The sequence below is a fragment of the Nannobrachium achirus genome, assembly GCF_963921795.1.
Source record: "Nannobrachium achirus genome assembly, chromosome: 18".
Classification (NCBI taxonomy): Eukaryota; Metazoa; Chordata; class Actinopteri; order Myctophiformes; family Myctophidae; genus Nannobrachium; species Nannobrachium achirus.
Window position 1 is genome coordinate 36012214 of NC_137825.1, and position 18440 is coordinate 36030653.

The following is an 18440-nucleotide window of genomic DNA, read 5'->3' on the forward strand; positions in this document are numbered from 1 at the left end:
CTTCCCCACCGACTATCCCTTCAAACCACCAAAGGCAAGAGCTGGGTTCTCTTATTTTTACTGGGATCCTGGGATGCAAGTATATTTCAGGCCACATTGCTCACTATCAAAATGGCATTAGTGAATATTCCATGAGGCCTTTATAATTAAATTAAAACAGATTGATAGAGGGAAATGGTTTAATCTTCTGTGATTATCTTTTTACAGATCGATAGAGGGAAATGATTTAATCTTCTGTGATTATCTTTTTACAGCTAGCCTTTACAACAAAGATCTATCACCCAAATATAAACAGCAATGGGAGTATCTGTTTGGACATTCTACGGTCACAGTGGTCTCCAGCACTAACGGTATCTAAAGGTAACGTTACATTAACTTAAGTCTTATTTAGGCTATGGCCCCCTGCAGGTGCCAGAATATTTCCAAACCATACTATGTCAAATCGATCGGCTTCATCGGGACATGTAGGGGTGCATTTTGCTAAGAGATACATTATACATATATAGAGAGAGTTTAATTTCAATAAATAAATATAAATTAAAGATTTTACTTTTCTCAAATATGGAGATGACTTGCATCATAGATGTATCATAGAGTCAATGATACATGATACAAAAAAGGTCAGTCTAATGTGGTCTATGACAGACTGACACAGTATGTCCATCCATATATGGGCATTCCAAGATATAGGCTTAATATTGATGACATCAGGGATGTCCATATATGGGCATAAAAGGGACAGAGAGGTCTATTTTTAGTGAATTAATTTTACTGGGGAAAATTGGGGAAAGTTAAAATGGTAAGATGGAATTCAATCAAGTGTGACTCGCGTCACGGCTACCACACTTGCAATTTCCAATTGCATCTTTCTAGTTTCTAATATGATAGAATAGTAGTACTGTAGCACACAGATCATTTAGAAATATATCTCAGATATTGCTGAGAGACCTGTAAAGAACCACTGTAAGTTCACTGCTTCCTTTTGTTCATAAGAATATTTTATTTAGAGCCAAACCGATATATCAGTTTGGCTGTGATTTTTAACCGCATTCTAACGTGACATCCCTAATTTGGACATGTCATTAGGTGTAAACTTTAAAATGTTACGTTACGGTCACAAACAAAATCCAATCCAAGTTTCATAAAATCAACATTTAGCACCTTTTGTCCTATTGGTCAAAACATCTGTAATTGGTGGTCTCTAGACTCTAAAATCAGGATCAGCATCAAACCACAAAATCTGGTATCTAGTTTTATTTTATTTTGAATTTTCTGTTTTTCTGTTTCAGTTCTACTGTCCATATGTTCATTGCTATGTGACCCCAACCCAGATGACCCCTTAGTTCCCGACATAGCACACACCTACAAGAATGACAAAGACAAGTGAGTATGCTGGCAATGGCTTGCCTTACATGGTTACACCAGCATTATTATTGGCATTACGTATTTGTATGCCACAATGCCAGTAGCAATTCCTCTAACTCTTTGTTTGGCAAAATAAATCTTAAAGGAGTAGTTCACCCCCAACATGACTTTTTTCCCCTATTGATTACTCACACCATGGAGACTTGAGTTCATTATTATTTTTTTGTATTTGTCGCATTCCTATGGCAATAATTTGATTACAATAAATGTACCCCCATTGATTCAGGATCCGGAATCAATGGGGGTAAATTTACTATTTACATTTTTTTTGTCTTAGGAATGCGACAAATACAAAAACTATTATTAAACTCAAGTCTCCATGGCGTGAGTAATCAATAGAAAAAAGGTAATTTTGGGGGTGAACTACTCCTTTAAGATCACACTTTTAGCACTTAAAAAATTCATACAAAGGACCCAGACCCCTTATTAGCTCTGTTTGGTACAGTTGGAAGCGAGGGCCTTCCTCTAACACGGACGGAAAGTCGTATGGTCGACTTTGCTTTATTGATCGCTAGGCGCGCCATTCTGCTTAAGTGGAAGGATGCTGCCCCGCCTGTGCTCGACCTGTGGCTTCGCGCTATAATGTCCTGTCTGGAATTGGAAATGTTGAGGTTCTCAATTGCCGGCTCTGAAAAGAAATTTTATAAAACCTGGAGCCCTTTTATGATGTTCTACCATAATACTCAAACGGTGTAGTGTGGCGCTTACCTGTTTGACCAACCCAGTGCGCAGCAAGCTTTGATTATTTATTCTGCTTTACTGTTTTGATTATTTATTTACTTTGTTTTGACAGTTCAACCGTCCTGGGGATTGAGGGTGGGGGGAGGGGGGATAGGGGATGGGTTTTATTCACTCTCATAATAATGTACTCTGTTTTTCTACATGTGATGTATCCATCTTTTTGAGATTGTTTACCCGCCTCTGGGCTTTGCTCATTTGAAAATTGAATAAAAAGATTTGAAAAGACAAATTCATACAAAGCACATTCTGTCAAATTGTTGAAGTAGTCCTGGTCCATCATTTTGGGAGAGTTCACTAAATTCACTATTGCAGCAAAAGTGCAGCGACAAAACCAGTTGGTGAAATGGACAGAAATACTGTATATTCTGTACCTGGTCTCTTTTTGTGGTTTGGCGATGTTGTAAGCTATCTGTAGCAAGGTTTGCTATGTCATCATAAGTCATAAAACTCCACAACACAGACGCCACAAAAGCCTGGTGAAGTGAAAGTGAAATTGAAGTAGGGAAGTAAAGGTGCTTTTAGTTTGTCAAAATGAAAGCAAGTAAACATAACTAAGACCTTAATGAGGCCTTCAGATGAATACTGTGATCACATTGACTGCTTCAGTTTAGTAGTAACTTTTTAGGTTTTAGAAACGTTTTGTACTGATGGGGTGCGTGGTCTACCTATGTTATTGTTTTTCTACATTGATATTCCTATGCATTGTTATATTATTGTTGATACTGACATATTATCTTGCTTATTATATTGATGTATTACCAGATTATTGTAAATCGCTTTGGATTAAAAGCGTCTGCTAAATGCCTAAATTGTAAATTGTAGTAAAAAAGAAAAGGTGTGTTGCTCATGAAGAATGCCTCAGTTGCTTTGTATGGTGTACAGTTGGCATGCACTTATTGTTTCATTTCTTCTCTGCCCCCTCTCAGATACAACCATCTAGCAAAAGAATGGACCCAAAAGTATGCCATGTGAAAAAACCTTCCCTCTCAGCACACTGTCAATTATAGAAAGGATTTATTGAGTAATATTGGGTAACATCTGTCATCTTGTACTGTCATCAACCATGTCTTATCATTTGTTTTCAAAACGTAGGTGATCTAATTTTTGCACAGATGATAAACATTGTTTATCAGCCTGGAAGGGATGCCTTGACATTTGGATGTTTAGTCTGTTATGTTTTCCCTTGTTTTATTTATCATTTCTGACACGTTTTGTTGCTGAGGAAAAAAGGATGTGACGTTGACTGTAGACGCAAACACGGACAGACACATCGGAATTGAAGAATTGAGGCCAGAAGTTTGATTCTTGTGTGATCTGTATGTATTATTGACATTTAAGTTTAGCAAAACAGCTTTGTCGGCTTTCATCTCTGAAGCCAATGAGAGGAGAGAAATAAATTACAACATTTGTCATAAAGCTGCCCCTATACCTTAAATGCACTTTAGAAAGATAACTGTCTTATAACTGGAATTTCAGAGTCAGATCTTCACGAGAGTGAATGTGTTAACAAAATACTGAACTGAATACATCAGTACGGTGCACTTGATAAGGGCATCAGCTAAATGCCTGAAATGTAAAAGGACATACTGAGATTTATTTTTGAACAGATTGAGAGGTTTCTGACATAGGAAAATATCTGATTGAATTTGGAATGTTAACTACATGAACCCTAGCTTCCCTATTCTGGGCATGTCATAATAGTTCTGCAAAAAAAATAGCCGATCTACACGCTCGCAACCTGGTCAGCGTGTGTAGGGTTTAATTGTTTAAATCGATCCCTTACAAATTATAATTTGTCACTTGATTGTCGATTGACTTTTTGTATTGTATGGAGTTAAATGAGTAAACATGGGTTCATGTACTTTTACAGTTGCCCTAATCTATCACTTCTGACCATATAGCACATCTCAAATATCTAAGTTAATTAAGGAGAACAAAATACATTTCAATAATTTATTTGGCTCACATCCCAATAGAAAAATGCTTACATGTTTCAGCACAAAGTTGCTTCTTAAGAGTAAAAGCTCTAAAGAAGGTTATGTGCCAAAACAAATGTGCAAAAGGAGAGTATTTTGTCCCTGATTTGGAAATTTGAGATTTGCCACCTGTTTCATATTTTGGGGGAATATGTTCACTGGATTTCGGGTTAAGCACTCCACTGAGAACCCCCTTCTTGAAGCACACTCCAATATTCTTTAATTATTATTATAATATTTTTTAATATTATGTATATAGTATTAAAAAGGAAAAAAACCTGGACCTATTATTCTCTAGAATTTCAAAAGGAAACCTTGAAGCACCATGTAAAGCTGCCATTAAAAACAATGCACTCCACCTCTGCATGGGAACAGCTGTGGTGTTCACACAGGCACACATTTAATTCTTTCCAGTATCCATGTTATAAGGTTTACATTTTCATTACGTAAATATGGCATGCCCCCCCCCTTTCCCCAATGAGAAGATTTTCCCCACAAAATGTTTAAAAGCTGATTTTTATGTTCCAAAGCCTCTTGTCTTGGAGAGATGTTTGGTAGCTTTTGTACTAAATAAAGAATGGTACGAGTTTTATCATTATTTGCTGCATGTGCTCAGTTTTTCACTGCTTTATTCACTTGAATTAATTTGTTTTCTTCCTATTCATTTCTTAGGTTTTGGTCAATAGATTTAGTTAAAATAATAATAATAAAAAAAAAAACACCATGTTGGAAAAAGTGGCACAATAAAGATGTGCCATTTTTTCCAACCTGGTGGATTTTTTTTATTTGAATACTATTTGTTAAGCTGAATATCACAGTCAAACAAAAGGCAAACGGAGGAAGCGCACCTGCTCAATTACGCTTTATTTACATGGTAATATTAAATATGAATTACATAACATGATGTATTTTTATTTCATCTATTTTGTTTTAAATCTGATTCAGTTTTGGTCATTGCGAATTATTTTTGATATTTACACACCCATATAATTAAATGTGTGTCAAACAAAACCATAGACTGTAAAAATAGAGGAAGAGGGGGAAAAAAGCAGGTCATAACTACAAACAAAAGTATCCAGGGAAAAAATCTAATCCAATTATCTCGAATGTGCATCTTCAGTGTCATAATCGGTGGCGAATGTGCCGCTGCGAAACGCAGACTGCTCAAACATCACAACAACAAACACACTTGACCTTATCCCACAATGCACCTGGAGAAATAGTAGGCGCCTTCTGCTCTCTTCCATCCATGTTCTGCAGCCTTCTCTCTCTGCTGCTGCACGTTGCACAGGGGTAGAGGCGGCCTGGATTAAGTTACCTACAAGAAACAGTAACTTTTGAACTTGCTTGGAACAACAAAGCCGTCCATCCTTTGCACAGAAGAAGAGCGAGCTAATCTTCTCACTCCGTGCAGCCATGGCTCCCTTTAGCCTGATGACTGCTGGCGTTAGCCTGCTGGCTAAGTCCTTCAATGTGTTCTCCTGCACCAGCATTCTGGCAAGGTAATGTTGGTGAAAAACAATGTTTCTTATGCATTTGAAGGTCTCCCCTTAACTCTTGACAGTGTACAATTGGAACCAAATGGACCCTAACATGGTTCCATTTGTACACTGTCAGAGTTACAGGCTTGTATGGGTCAATTTAGACCCCATAAATGAACCCACAAAGTCCCTGGAATCCACTTTGAGAACGATGTAAAAGTTAGCAAGGTGCTAATTTTAAACCTTTCCACTGAGTAGGCTATAATTGAGTAATAATGCTTGTTGTTGTTTTTATGTGCAATACGTTCACATGGAGGTGGTTCGGTAATTGTTACACACGCGTATGTGGTTAAATATAGCTAACATTACAGTCTTGGCTTATATGGTGTTAAGTTAGCCTTAGAATGTCTGTGATCTTACAAATAACACTTTGTTATTTGTAAGCTCACAGCCTGTGGTAGCTAACATTACAGTCTGGGCTTATTTATGTGGTGTTAAGTTAGCCCTAGAATGTCTGTGATCGTACACTTTGTTATTTGTAAGCTCACACTCACAGACATTCTAGGGATAGCGTTAAGTGTGCTGTAATTATGGCACATAATGGTGAGTTTGTCCTATTATTGTGCTGTTTGCACTTTGCACACATTTTAACGTAACAGACAGACCCACATTAAGAATCACATGAATATTACAATTTAAGTTGCTGCCTTGAATCTGATCAATCTTGATGTCATATTAAACGCTATCAAATGTAAATACCAATATCTTTTGCAAAATGTTGTTTAATATACAGATCTAGCCCTTACACGAGCGCTGTGTGATCCATGTCTAATACAGAAATGACGCCCCTCCATCATTCACACAGGGCTTAAGTAAAAACTGTTATTTTTCATATATCCTGTATATATTGGAGATATCTAAGAATTGTTTTAAGTGGACAAGACGTATGTGGGGTTGTGGGCTTCCAAACCAAAGTTTTACACAATAAGTAATATTGTGTAAAAGTTAGTTTTCTTCTGAAACTTTCATATATTCTAGATTCCTCTGTGTTGTCCACCTCAGTCTTCAGCCCTGTGTGAGAATAATGGAGGTGTGTCTTTTCAGACAGTACCCAATTAAATGGTTCATTACGTATTTAACTTTTCTTTTGTCAACCCTCATGAGTAAAACATTGCCTTTAGTTTAGCACGGTTAAAGGGTTGGGTATTACTACATGTACTGTTACAACCCTATTGAATATTCATTGTGCTGTATTTTCTTTGTTTGTTGCATGTGTCAGAAGTAGCAGGATTCTCCCAGCAACATATTTCAGTTCGGGGAAGAGTCTGAGTACTTCCACTTCGAATGATGGCCGACCAAAAGCACCGTTGAATTCTTACATGAGATTTGTAGTTCAACAAAAGCCATCTGTGGTTAGACAGAACCCAGGTAGGAATAATACTTAATGTGGTAGTGGCACTTACAGTTGAGATCATAACATTTTAAGTATTATCTTTTATAGGGCTGTCACGATTATGACATGTTACATGACGATTAACTCATTAAAAGCCAACCCCGCGATGTCGCGGGAAAAGTAATAGAGTATCTATAGTGCCATCCACGCGATGTCGCGGGAAAAGTAATATATTACTGTAACGGCGAGTAAAAATACCTAGTACAATGGCCGACGCTCCGGAGACGAAATCCGCGCTGATTTGTCATCATCACGGCTCCACGAGCACACAATAGTCATCCCATAACATTGAGGTGGACGGCCGATCTCATCTTTAATGTCCATTATCTCAAAACTACACTTTAGAAGCTAGGATGGAGGCAGATGCTCGCTTATTTTACACAGTTATAAAAGCTCCCGGTCGGCCATTACACAACTCCACGTGGACACGCATCGGTTCCGGCGCACGATCCGATGACGTCAGACCGGAAGTACTTCCGGTCTAGACTTCTGGCCTTCAAAATAAGACAGCGGCCGTTAATGGGGCCGGGAGGGGGCACTCTGGACCCCCTAATCCGTTAATGTCCTGGGCTCAGAATGAGTTAATTGTCTCGCAAATAATTGCGATTAACGATTAATTGTTTTTTGTCGTTGACAATTACATTTCTGTTTGGCTTGTAGGCTTTGAAGTTGCACGTGGTAGATATGACATATAACCTAAATATACAAAGAAATTACTGACATATTTGACAACTTTATACTTTAAAAAGAACATTGACAGTGGAAATAGCCGATCTACAAGCTCGCAACGCGTCGCATCGTGACGCGTTGTGAGCTTGTAGATCGGCTATTTCCACTATTTTTTTATTCAAAAAATATATATGAAAAATTTTCAACATGTAAACGATTATGACGATTATGAAAAATAATCACAATTATGTCAAATAATTGCGATTAGACGATTATGTAATAATTGTGACAGCCCTAATCTTTTATGATATTGGAAGGTATTCTAATGCTCATTGGCATCTAACTGTACTGCTACTATTTGAATTTATCTTTCATGCTGTTGTGTTGCATAGTGTTTTACAATTGGTAAAACTGTAAAAATGTGTATGCATAACATAAACACAACTTAAATTATACAAATAGAAACTGGTCTAGTTAAGATATATTGAATCGTGCAGATCATTATAACTGACTATTTGGATAATTATGTAATTCATTTCGTTCAGCAATCAAAATCACGGATGTCGCCAAAAAGATTGCTCAGCAATGGAAGACACTGAGTCCAGAACAGAAACGGGTAATTGCTCACTCTAAATTCTTTGTCCTTACTGTGGTCTTTCTTTCTTTAGAATTAGGAACTGTCTGAGCAATGCAGGGACTGTAACATTTTATATACTGTATGTTTTAATTATATGAAGCTCAATGTCTAAATTTCATTTATAGAGATAAGGATAAATGATCTACATCTCCTAAATTGAACCGTATTTTATACTTCTTTGTGCGACGAATAGCAAAAATCTTTAACTCCTGGTGAGTCCACCAAGACTCCTGGTGGACTCACTTTCATGAGTCTGTGTAAACCGTATTGCAACATTCCATCTCTCCTCTATGTAGCCATTTGAGGTGGCGGCTTTGCGTGACAGGGAGCAATTCAAAAAGGACCTCCAGCTGTACCAGGCCCGGCTCACCCCAGCCCAGATCGAACAGCAGGCTGAGGAGCGGCGACAGAGGTTGGCCAAGCGGAAATCTATCCGCAAGAAGAGGGTAAGAGATGGACAACTGGATAGATGAAACGTGGAAGATGGAGGGACTGATGTGGGGAATAAGGGTGGGGAATGGATGTTGAAACGGGAGGAAGTCTTCTGGGGGACAACACCAGTTCTACAGGCTCATAGTGTGTTTTTGGAAGCGTTGGAAGCTTGTTGTTCAGCTACTGTATTTTGGTAAGATATTTGGTGAAGAGGGAAAAAAGGAGGGGACCATGTAATACTGTATGTATTGACTCTTACGCGATGTCAGTCAAGGCAGTATTATAGGGTTTAAGTTGTTAAGAGTCATTCATTAAAGTTTTGTATTTTTCTCTCTCTACCCTTTGTCCCTATTAGGAATTGACCAGTCTGGGGAAGCCCAAAGGCCCTCGCAGTGCATTCAACATCTTCATGTCAGAGCAGTTTGACAAGGCTAGAGGAAACGACGTGCTGGTCAGTACACAACTGCACCATCTCTTTAACACTGACATTTCACTCATCTTCCATTTGCTGTCTGCCCCCTGAGGAATCAGCAGCAAAAACCATAATGTTCTGCAATATTGTGCAAAAATAAACAACAACTGAAAACTCAAAACTTTACACAACTGAACAGCAGTCAACTACCTAACCGTAGACATGTGCCAAACACATGGGATAGTTAAAGCTTGAATTAAACACTTAACATTTGCATTATAATTACAATTTAGGCGTTTAGCAGACGCTCTTAATCCAGAGCGATTTACAATAAGCAAGGTAATACATCAATACAATAAGCAAGGTAATACATCAAATACAATTCCTCTAGAAAAAAAGAACATAGGTAGACCAAGCACCTATTCATTATGTTGTCCGTTCTCTCTTTTATAAGAAGTCATCCAAAGATGCTTTTTGGTGAAAACTGTATATAACAATAATGATGATGCTGCTGCTGTGTTTCAGACAAAGATGGCGTCATTGAACGTCGACTGGAAAAAACTGTCGGCTTCGCAAAAACAGGTTGGACAATATAAGTATCTAATACAAACGCACAATCAATGAAACTTTATTTTCAGCCTTCAAATCTCTTCTCGCTCCCCCCCCCCCCCCCTCCATCTCAGGTGTACATTCAACTAGCAGAGGATGATAATATTCGTTACAAGAACGAGATGAGATCATGGGAGAACCACATGGTGGAGATTGGACGACCCGACCTCCTCCGCGAAAAAACCATCAGTGCGAGGAAAAGGGCTGCAAAGAAGCTTACTGCGGTTAAAAAGAGCAATGCCTCTAGAATAAGGGTTATAACAAAGAGTACTGCAGCTAAGAAAGGGAAGGCTAAGTCTAAATCTGCAGCATCCAAGAAGGCAACTGCATCGGCAAAGCCAATAACACAGACTGCATCTGCAAAGTCAACACCACCAGGATGGAACGTTTGGGGAACAAAATAAGTGTAAGATCTACTAAGTAGAGTGGAATTATGGCTGATTTATTCTTTGGCGAGCGACACAGGCGTCCAACAAAGAATAAATTAAGCTTTAGAGATCATGACAAAATGGACACTGGAAAGGTTATTGACTGGAAGGAAGGATACTGTTCAGATTCTGTTAGGCACACATTTGGTATACAAAACTTGAGGAACACCTTTGTGATATTAGTAACAACTCCGTTTTGTCTCAGTTGCCGCATGTTGTTTCTTAAAGCTTGGAGGTTTGTTGTCACAAACATGTTCGGGAGAACTTGACTTTTGTTTCAGCCCTCCTCCAGAGACCTCACAAACAAGCTGAACATTTTCAAACAAGCTTTGATACATTGGTTTATAAGTAGGAATAATCCATTTGAAAAAAGGTCTTCCTGTACAACTATTTGCTTTGTTGTGATTTACTACATTAAACAAATAGTTGTCCTCAAAGTTTTGTGAAGTTTGATTAGGCTTAACCAGCCACAACGTACCTGAGCTGTGAAGCTTATTGTTTGCCGTCCCCAAAAAAACAACCATGTTTGTTTTTGTTTTTTTGTATCTTGTGTTAATCCTTGATGTATTGTCTACTGTATAGTTTGGGTCTTGAGGTTTTCAGGTCGAGAGTGAGTATTGGTGGCCGTTGCCAAGGAGCAGTTATTGGAAAATCGATATACTGAACTGATAGTTATGCATTTGAAAATGAAACCGAAAGAAGAAACTGCAAAAAGCATTTTTCCAACCAGCCTTCATGATGTCTGTAACTATAAACTGTTGAATCTTGTTAAAATGAGCTGTTATCGCCAAATATTAATTTTGATACACTGTCAGTGGAATATTGGCCCACATCCTTACTTTATGTAAGGATGTATTATATTCTGAATCTGTCTAAAATGGCAATCCCCCCCCTTACTATTTTGACATAGTAAAGGTTAGTGAGGTGGATTAACTGGTACAAGGGTCATTTGTACCACTATAACCTGTTCCAAAGCTATCTAAAAGTTAAAAAAGATATTCCATGTGTTCTCCCTGTTAGACAACTAAAAGATCTGTTTTTTTTTGTGAGAATCTACAGTGTCGGGTGTAAATCATAGTACTGTATGAATCATTGGCATAAACCAAGTTACACGTTCGTTTTGCTTTTGTAGAATGTATTTAGCGCTTCTTTTGTATTATATCTTTACTGAATAAACATTTACATCTTTTTTTCTTTTACAAAATGATCTTGCTGTGTGCAGTGCTATAATTTAAAAAGCGATATATACAAAAAGTTCACAAGGTTTTGAAAGAACATAAGAAAGACAAACCGGGTCAGGGTGCAGTCACACTGAACTTTGATTTTGCCAATGCTTTTCAATGGGAATGGATAGGTTTTTATTTATTTTTTGGCGAATGGCAACAAACCGCTCCATTCCTATTGAAAAACATTGGAAGAATCTGCTGGCGAAGGCAGATTCAAAGTTCGGTGTGACCGCACCCTCAAACAGTATTTTCATGAGCACTTTGCTCGCAACAACTTTCATCTGCACAGCTAAGTAACCTAATTCTGCCAAAGAATATGGCTCATCACCATGGCTGCTTGTAATGGATATTTTCATCAAACTTTATTTCACTAGCTTCTACTGTCCTAAAAATAGACCATAATGGCTGATGGACAATCATCAGGCCCAAGAAAATTGTGAAACATTTGTGTTGGATAAGGTAAGGAGTTGGACCATAATCAGGTTCAGGCACGGAACCTAAATGTCTAATCTCTACATTCCAAATACAACTGACCCAAGCTTGACAAAGTGAAAACAATGAAAACATCTATGTTCCAGTAACATTTTTAAGACACTGTACATTACAGTGCATCAATGCTTGCTGTTTAACAGCCAATGGGTAAAAATGTCAGCTGCCTTTTTAACAGACACATTACAAACATGTCAACAGTATCAGTCATCCTAGATCAGTCTCAGAATCCATGTTTTGTGCTGTAGTTGTGTCATGTTCCTTGTAGTTCCTTAGCCGGTTCAATACTGTCTGGAGAAGACGCGCTCTCTACACTACAGGAGTTTTAGTGAAAGCGTACTTTAATATAACTGGGTGCAGGTTATTGTAGATATCAAAGTGAAGGACATATCCACACTCTTGAGTAGCGACCGTTTCTCTGGTGAGACTGCTGCTGTGTGTATTTATGAATTAAACTTGAGAAACCTTGCAGTGCAGATGTTTCCTTCACCTTGTAGTTTCTTCTCATTTCAGTGAGGACTTGTCCATCTTTAATCTTTGCGCATGTACACTGAGCTCTTTCTTGGTTTATCCATCCTTGTTGATCAGTTGTATAAGGCGCAAACAATGGACTAAATGTATTATTGTAGGCTCGAATCGCACTGATGTGATGACCTATCTCCACGCCATGTTTTCTAATAAAAAGCTATAAAAATGAATGTCATTTTCCATCCTCTGTAGAAAAGCTGGTAATTCTGTACAGAAAAGTTTGGTACTCACACACTTTAAAGGTCGGGTCTATAATGCATTATAAAAGCATTTATAATGTGCACTTAAGACTTCATAACACTATAAATCTTTATAATTATGTATAACAACTTCATAAACCTTGTTATTAGTTATTAGTTGCATAATTAGAAACATAAAGAGTGTTTTGAAGCCTTAAAAGTGCATTACGATGCATTATAAATAAGATTATAATGCATTTATCGACCTGGACCTTTAAGTAAAGTGTTAGTCAAGTTTGCTACCCAGACAGGCATCCATATTGTAGATGACCCTACACATCATCTGTGTTCTGTTGACTCCTGTGGAGCTTCCTGCAACAGAGCCTGGAAATCAGGAGAGCAGACCAGTTTATGTTGAACGTTCCCCAGGACCGTCATATCTCCTGTTCGACCATCAGAGAGACGCACACACACCAGTTGCTGCAAGAGAGGAAAAGAGAAATGCTTGCATAATAGCTTGCATAATGAATGGCAAGGTAATTTCTATCTATATACCGTACATTATCTCCTGGGCACCCGTCATTGCCCTCAGGCACGGTTATCAGCCCTCGCCTAGGCTTGGGCTGATGCCTGCCCTTGGCTGGATAAAAAGGGCAACAGACAAATAACAGAGTGCTTGTTTATTTGTCACATACGGTACCAATGTTACGCTTTTACCAAGACAAAGAGAGAATAGCATTTTAAGTTAATAGAGTAACATTACTTTCTACAAGGAATTTCCCTGGCAAACAAAATGGTATATAATCCATAGTATTAGTCACACAGGGATTTTCAAACCGTGTGGGGAGAGCTGGCTCAGAATATGGAAGTTGCTTCTTGCCATTGAAGGTTGCTGATTTCCGCTCAGTTTTTAGTTCCTAAAAAACGACTACAGTGTCCTTTTACCAATCCATCCAAGCTACTATGTGTTGCAGCTGATTTCTGTCCACGTTTAACATGGATTTTTAACTTGAATCCAAGTTTGGATGTGAGGACATTGGGCCCGATTCATCAATCTGGTCGTAAATATAGTGTAAATGAAGTGACTAAACCTGGCTTATATTTCTGTCTTACCTTCAAAATCCCAGACAAAAAACCCCATTGCTGAATCTGACCCTAATGCTGCATTCACACTGAGAGAAGCCAAGCTAAAGGTTTGCTTGGTAATTCAATGTATTCTCTATGCAAACCAGCTTTACAGATTTCCAAGCTTTTTTTCCAGCTTGGAAATTTTAAAAGCTGGTTTGCATAGAGAATACATTGAATTACCAAGCAAACCATTAACTTGGCTTTTCTGTATGTGAATGAGGCATAACTTGGGAATTGTCCTAAATGCCGGTAAGATCAAAATATGGGCGTAATTTGTCCGTAAAGTGCTTGATGAATCGGGCCCAATGTCTATAGTTTAACAGAATTCTGTTATTCACCAATCAGAATCAAGCATTCAACTAGGATGTGTAATAAACATGGTATAATAATGTACACACCTGTAGGAACGAGAATGCAGCTCCTTCAGACACGTCCATGATGATGTCGCCCAGCTTCAGTTGAACCTTGCCTGACTTCCTGATTTGCAGTTTGCCCAGCATGCCTTCTGGGAAGTCAGAGAGAACAGGACAGCTCTCCTGAACCACTGTGTCCTGGAAGAGAGTGATGTTTACAACATTATATGTTAACTAATCACACATTTAGCAAATGCAGAGTTGTAGAAAAAAAGAAAAAACATGTGTCCCTAACTAAATACACATATTGACAAATTACATTCATTTCAGGACTAAATCTTGGTTATTTCAGTTAACCCACTTGTGCTTTTGGATGTGCTGTCCTTCTGTCTTCTACTTTGCCTTCTTTCTTGGCAGGTTTCTCTGGCTTGTGGCCAACACTGGAATCATCTTTGGAGGCAGGGGGCCTGCCAGGCATGCAGTCAGGCAGCTGGATAAAGAACAGCTCCTCTCGGCCAGACAGGCTGAGCCCCTTGAAAAGTTCTGCCGCCGATGGCTGCTCTGGTCTGGGTTGCACCGTCCTGCCCTGGGAGCCTCTTCCAGAGGGGGTTCTAAAGAGTGGCGGTTCAGTGGAGCTGGAGGGCATGTCCTCTTTACCTGTCAGTCATTGAATAGAATAGAATAGAATGTGTGATCGGACTGGAACTGTGCTTATTGTAAATCTTTCCTCTGTATTAAGAGTGTCTGCTAAATTGTGGTATAATTTGCCTCAGTGACTAGTTGATAAATGTGTTAACAGAAGAAACCAAATCAAAGATAGAGGTACATTATTGGGTACTGAGCTACTGGCTCACATGTTTGTTGTTGACTGTCACTGTACGGTATGAAATTCAGAGCACTTACCAGAGCACTAACCCTAGCCCTATAAAGTAAACTGTTATACGACGGATAGCGGATACCCAACATCGGTGTTGGTTAAAAGGTGAATATGAAGTTATGGAAGAAACCTTTGAGGAAGGGTCTTTCTTACATGTTGCTGTGGTTGGCGACGTTTCAGTCTTGGACAAGCTGTTGGACTGACACAGAGGCAGCTGGATGGGTCTCAGTTTGTCATCGTTCCTTAAACCTGGGTCGTCTATAAACTGTTGTTTCGAAGACAAGTACATGAGCAATATGAGTTTGAATCACACTAAAATGATCAGAGTAGACTACACTGACTCTGCAAAATATTAGCAGCACCTTCCTAGTATTAAACATCCCCCTTTCATTTGTCTCCTCCCCTTCATCAAATACACCTCTTTTTTAATTGAAGACATGAAATTGACAACAGGCTGGTTTCCATGTTTTAACTGTTATGTGACATTTGTAGGTGTAAAGACAAGTACGTACGTCATCTCGCTGCAGTTTGCTGAGAATCTCGTCCTCATCTTCTTCTGTGCCTTTCTCCTTTTTAACAAATTTAAACTCTGAGCTGGTTGAGGCATCGCAGAGAACGGTGGGACCCCGCCAAGCTGAAGGGTTAAAGTGATGTTGTTGAATTGACTGTTCAATTGATTGATATAATTACATCTACGTGTTAACCCATTAAGACCTGGAAGCCTACAAATGCTTTCTAATTCAATGGTTTTCAAACCTTTTCGTAATTCAAAATTATTCAAGGTTTTTCCAAAATAGCACATGTACAAGCTCGCAGCGTGGCACGAAGTGACGCGCTGTGAGCTTGTACAATTCTGTTATTTTTTAATAGCCAATGCTGAAATGACACAGATTGCTTTCCCGGTTTTAATGGATCGACTTGAGTGCCCGTGGAAATGAAGAAACAACAAGAAAGAAAAGAATGTAAAAATGTTGACCTGTTTTGCGTATGGTGTCCGCAGGGCCCTGCTCAAAGATGGAGTGAGACTGAATGGTCTGAGGCCTCTCTCTCCTCCTGCCTCGGTTCTCTCTATTCCTGTCCTCCCTCTCTCTTCTCTCCTTCCTTGGTACCACTTGAGTGTCCTCCTTTGACCTGAAAAGGTTGTGTGATCAGTACGGGAAACCCTATGCAAGCAGCAGGCCACAATGTCCAATGTTACAAATATAACTACGGTATTTATATTATTGTCTCATTGACAGCTATACTCACTCATCTCTGACTTTCCTGACAGCCTTGACGTTCGGCTCAAAGGTTTTCTGCCCAGAAAGAAAAAAGATGAAAATAGTGGGATTGTTGTTAGTGCACATCTCAACGCAATTAGTGCTTTGACAACTATTACCTGGTTATAAACCCCTATGTGTGTATCAGAGTTTCAGTTAGCCGGTATTCACTTTATTTACTTCTCTTTTGGCAAGCGACGCCTCTGCATAAGTGGATAGATATTATTTAGTTAACTATAAAAACAGGAACAGATTGCATCTGTGATAAAGTGGAAAGAAGCCCAGCACTAACATAAAATGGGGTAATTATCAGTTGGGTGCACATTGCACATAGGCCTACAGTATCTGCAAACATGCATGTGACATTCATTATACTATGGAGTAATAAGGTAATTCATTGGCCGGTAAAATATAATCCTGCCGGCCAAGGGGGCCAGCCCCAAAATTACCTAGAAACCCTGGTGTGTATGCACATTAATTAACTAACGGTTGTCTTTCTATATTGCATTAATATAGTGGTTTTCAACCAGTAGTCCAGGGACCAGTCAGTGGTTCTTGAAAGGATTCCAGATGCTCCCTAGCTGATGATGGAGAGTTTGTAACCAAATGGACACCTAAATGAAGGTAGCCTACATTTGGTTTCATTTTACACTCTCAAGAGTAAAATTATTGTTAAACACCTGCATTACTTCATTTACAAGAAGTCTAGGGAGGCTAAATGCCAAATAAATAAAGGACCTTGTGGAAAGGGTTGGGAAAAAAACACTGTATTCATTTTTTTTGCCCCAAATACAGGCAACATTACAGAGAAAAGTCCTCATCTATGGAGTTAAGTTACCTTTGGCTTTTTGAGGCCTCCCATCAGAGTCAAGTCCCTGGACCTCAGAGAGGTCAGTCTTCCAGCGGAGGGGGGAGGGGATAGCCCTTGGGGGCGGCCTGGAAGCGCTCTGCTTGCGGTCAAACTCAGCCTGGACCCACCGGCGCTGCCGCTGGAGGTCCCGGCCGCACCGGACACACAGTCCGCATCCGGCGGTTCAGTCATGTTAACAATCAAACCTCCTTTATTGTATGTTCTATGTCAGGTTGCATCATTGTTCTGGACTCCCATGCAGACCATCTTCTGTCGACCCATCATCGGCAGCCGGAGGGGGGAGTGTCTCCTCTTTTGTCTCGGTCTGTCAGTCAATCAACAGTATCGATCTAGGAATGATCTACAGTTGGAAAGCACAACAACGATTTGCATTCGCTATCTTGCAGGTTTGCAACAACAACAAAACCCCTGCTTTGAAGCAACTACAGCATTACTCCTGGTAAAACTTAAGAACGGGGCTTATTATTGTTGCCCTCCATTTTGTTGACGACAATACACGAAGGAGGCTGCGATGGTTTGATTCAGTTGCATGCCATTAAGGGCTACAACAATAGACTTTCTTCATAAAGTATTTTTTGGTATCTTATTTCTACCCGTGTTTTCCTTGATTGCTTGTTAGATGGTTGTTCTGAAAGGCCGCGTACGATTCCGGTCGTTTCTCCTGCAGGACATCTTTATTAACGGATTAATGTTACATACCCGGTGCTGTGAGATCGTCCTCAGTATGCAGAATACACACGTTTGATTCTTCTAGAATGTTGCATATTTTCACGTTTTGATGAGATGATGTATTATGTATGCGTCTCTGTCTCTGGTCCGACAGCGTTGTTTCTCTTCGCGGCCACTGCACGGTGTGTTGTTGTTATTAACAGGGGAAACGCACTGTAGGCTGAGGCCGCAAGGTGGTGCTGTTGGACTTGGTTTGTCTTTTCTAAAGGAGTCAAGTGGGTATCTCTGTAGACCTATTTGTCTGGCTTTGTTTTGTTTTGTTTGCATTAATTTATCTATATTACAGTATTTTCTGTAAATATATTTTAGTATAGGTCTACAATCAAGTTCAATTTGATGATCAGTAAGAGGAAGGATAACAATAACAATGTAAAATGAGGCATTTGTTTATAGAATCATATATTTGAACAATTTCATAATAATCACAATAATGTTTTCCATTTGCAATTATAAAACCTCAGTAGATGTGCCTGCAAATGTTTATCACAATTTCACCAACATATTTATACTTTAATGATGAACAACAGTTCAACAATTA

General features: G+C 39.1%; 3 protein-coding genes across 4 annotated transcripts in view; 2 read left to right on the forward strand and 1 right to left on the reverse strand.

Moving 5' to 3' along the window:
• The window catches only part of LOC308303271 (ubiquitin-conjugating enzyme E2 D4-like), a 7756-nt gene extending 3128 nt beyond the window's left edge, over positions 1 to 4628 (forward strand). The window contains exons 4-7 of the mRNA XM_080747601.1: positions 1 to 34; positions 255 to 360; positions 1290 to 1383; positions 3093 to 4628. The exon at positions 1 to 34 is cut by the window's left edge and continues 44 nt beyond it. Coding sequence (XP_080603727.1) covers positions 1 to 34; positions 255 to 360; positions 1290 to 1383; positions 3093 to 3138 — 280 coding nt within the window. The 3' untranslated portion in view covers positions 3139 to 4628. The remainder of the gene's footprint in view (positions 35 to 254; positions 361 to 1289; positions 1384 to 3092) is intronic.
• A 743-nt stretch (positions 4629 to 5371) lies between these two features.
• On the forward strand, positions 5372 to 11470 carry tfam (transcription factor A, mitochondrial). The gene is made up of 7 exons (XM_080747586.1): positions 5372 to 5644; positions 6903 to 7051; positions 8291 to 8361; positions 8679 to 8828; positions 9170 to 9265; positions 9752 to 9808; positions 9910 to 11470. The coding sequence occupies exons 1-7, from the start codon at positions 5559 to 5561 to the stop codon at positions 10237 to 10239; spliced, it is 939 nt and encodes a 312-aa protein (XP_080603712.1). The 5' UTR covers positions 5372 to 5558; the 3' UTR covers positions 10240 to 11470.
• A 399-nt stretch (positions 11471 to 11869) lies between these two features.
• Positions 11870 to 18013, reverse strand: LOC308302689 (DNA-directed RNA polymerase III subunit RPC4). 2 transcript variants are annotated; one of them, XM_080746979.1, is made up of 9 exons: positions 17873 to 18013; positions 17141 to 17513; positions 16292 to 16338; positions 16020 to 16174; positions 15556 to 15677; positions 15197 to 15308; positions 14528 to 14823; positions 14212 to 14364; positions 11870 to 13165 (listed from the first exon to the last, which is right to left on the reverse strand). In XM_080746979.1, the coding sequence occupies exons 2-9, from the start codon at positions 17342 to 17344 to the stop codon at positions 13025 to 13027; spliced, it is 1230 nt and encodes a 409-aa protein (XP_080603105.1). In that variant the 5' UTR covers positions 17345 to 17513; positions 17873 to 18013; the 3' UTR covers positions 11870 to 13024. The 2 variants fall into 2 exon arrangements, with proteins under 2 accessions (XP_080603105.1, XP_080603106.1); XM_080746980.1 differs by lacking the exon at positions 17873 to 18013 and having other exon boundaries at positions 17141 to 17595.
• Between the last annotated feature and the right edge of the window lie 427 nt (positions 18014 to 18440).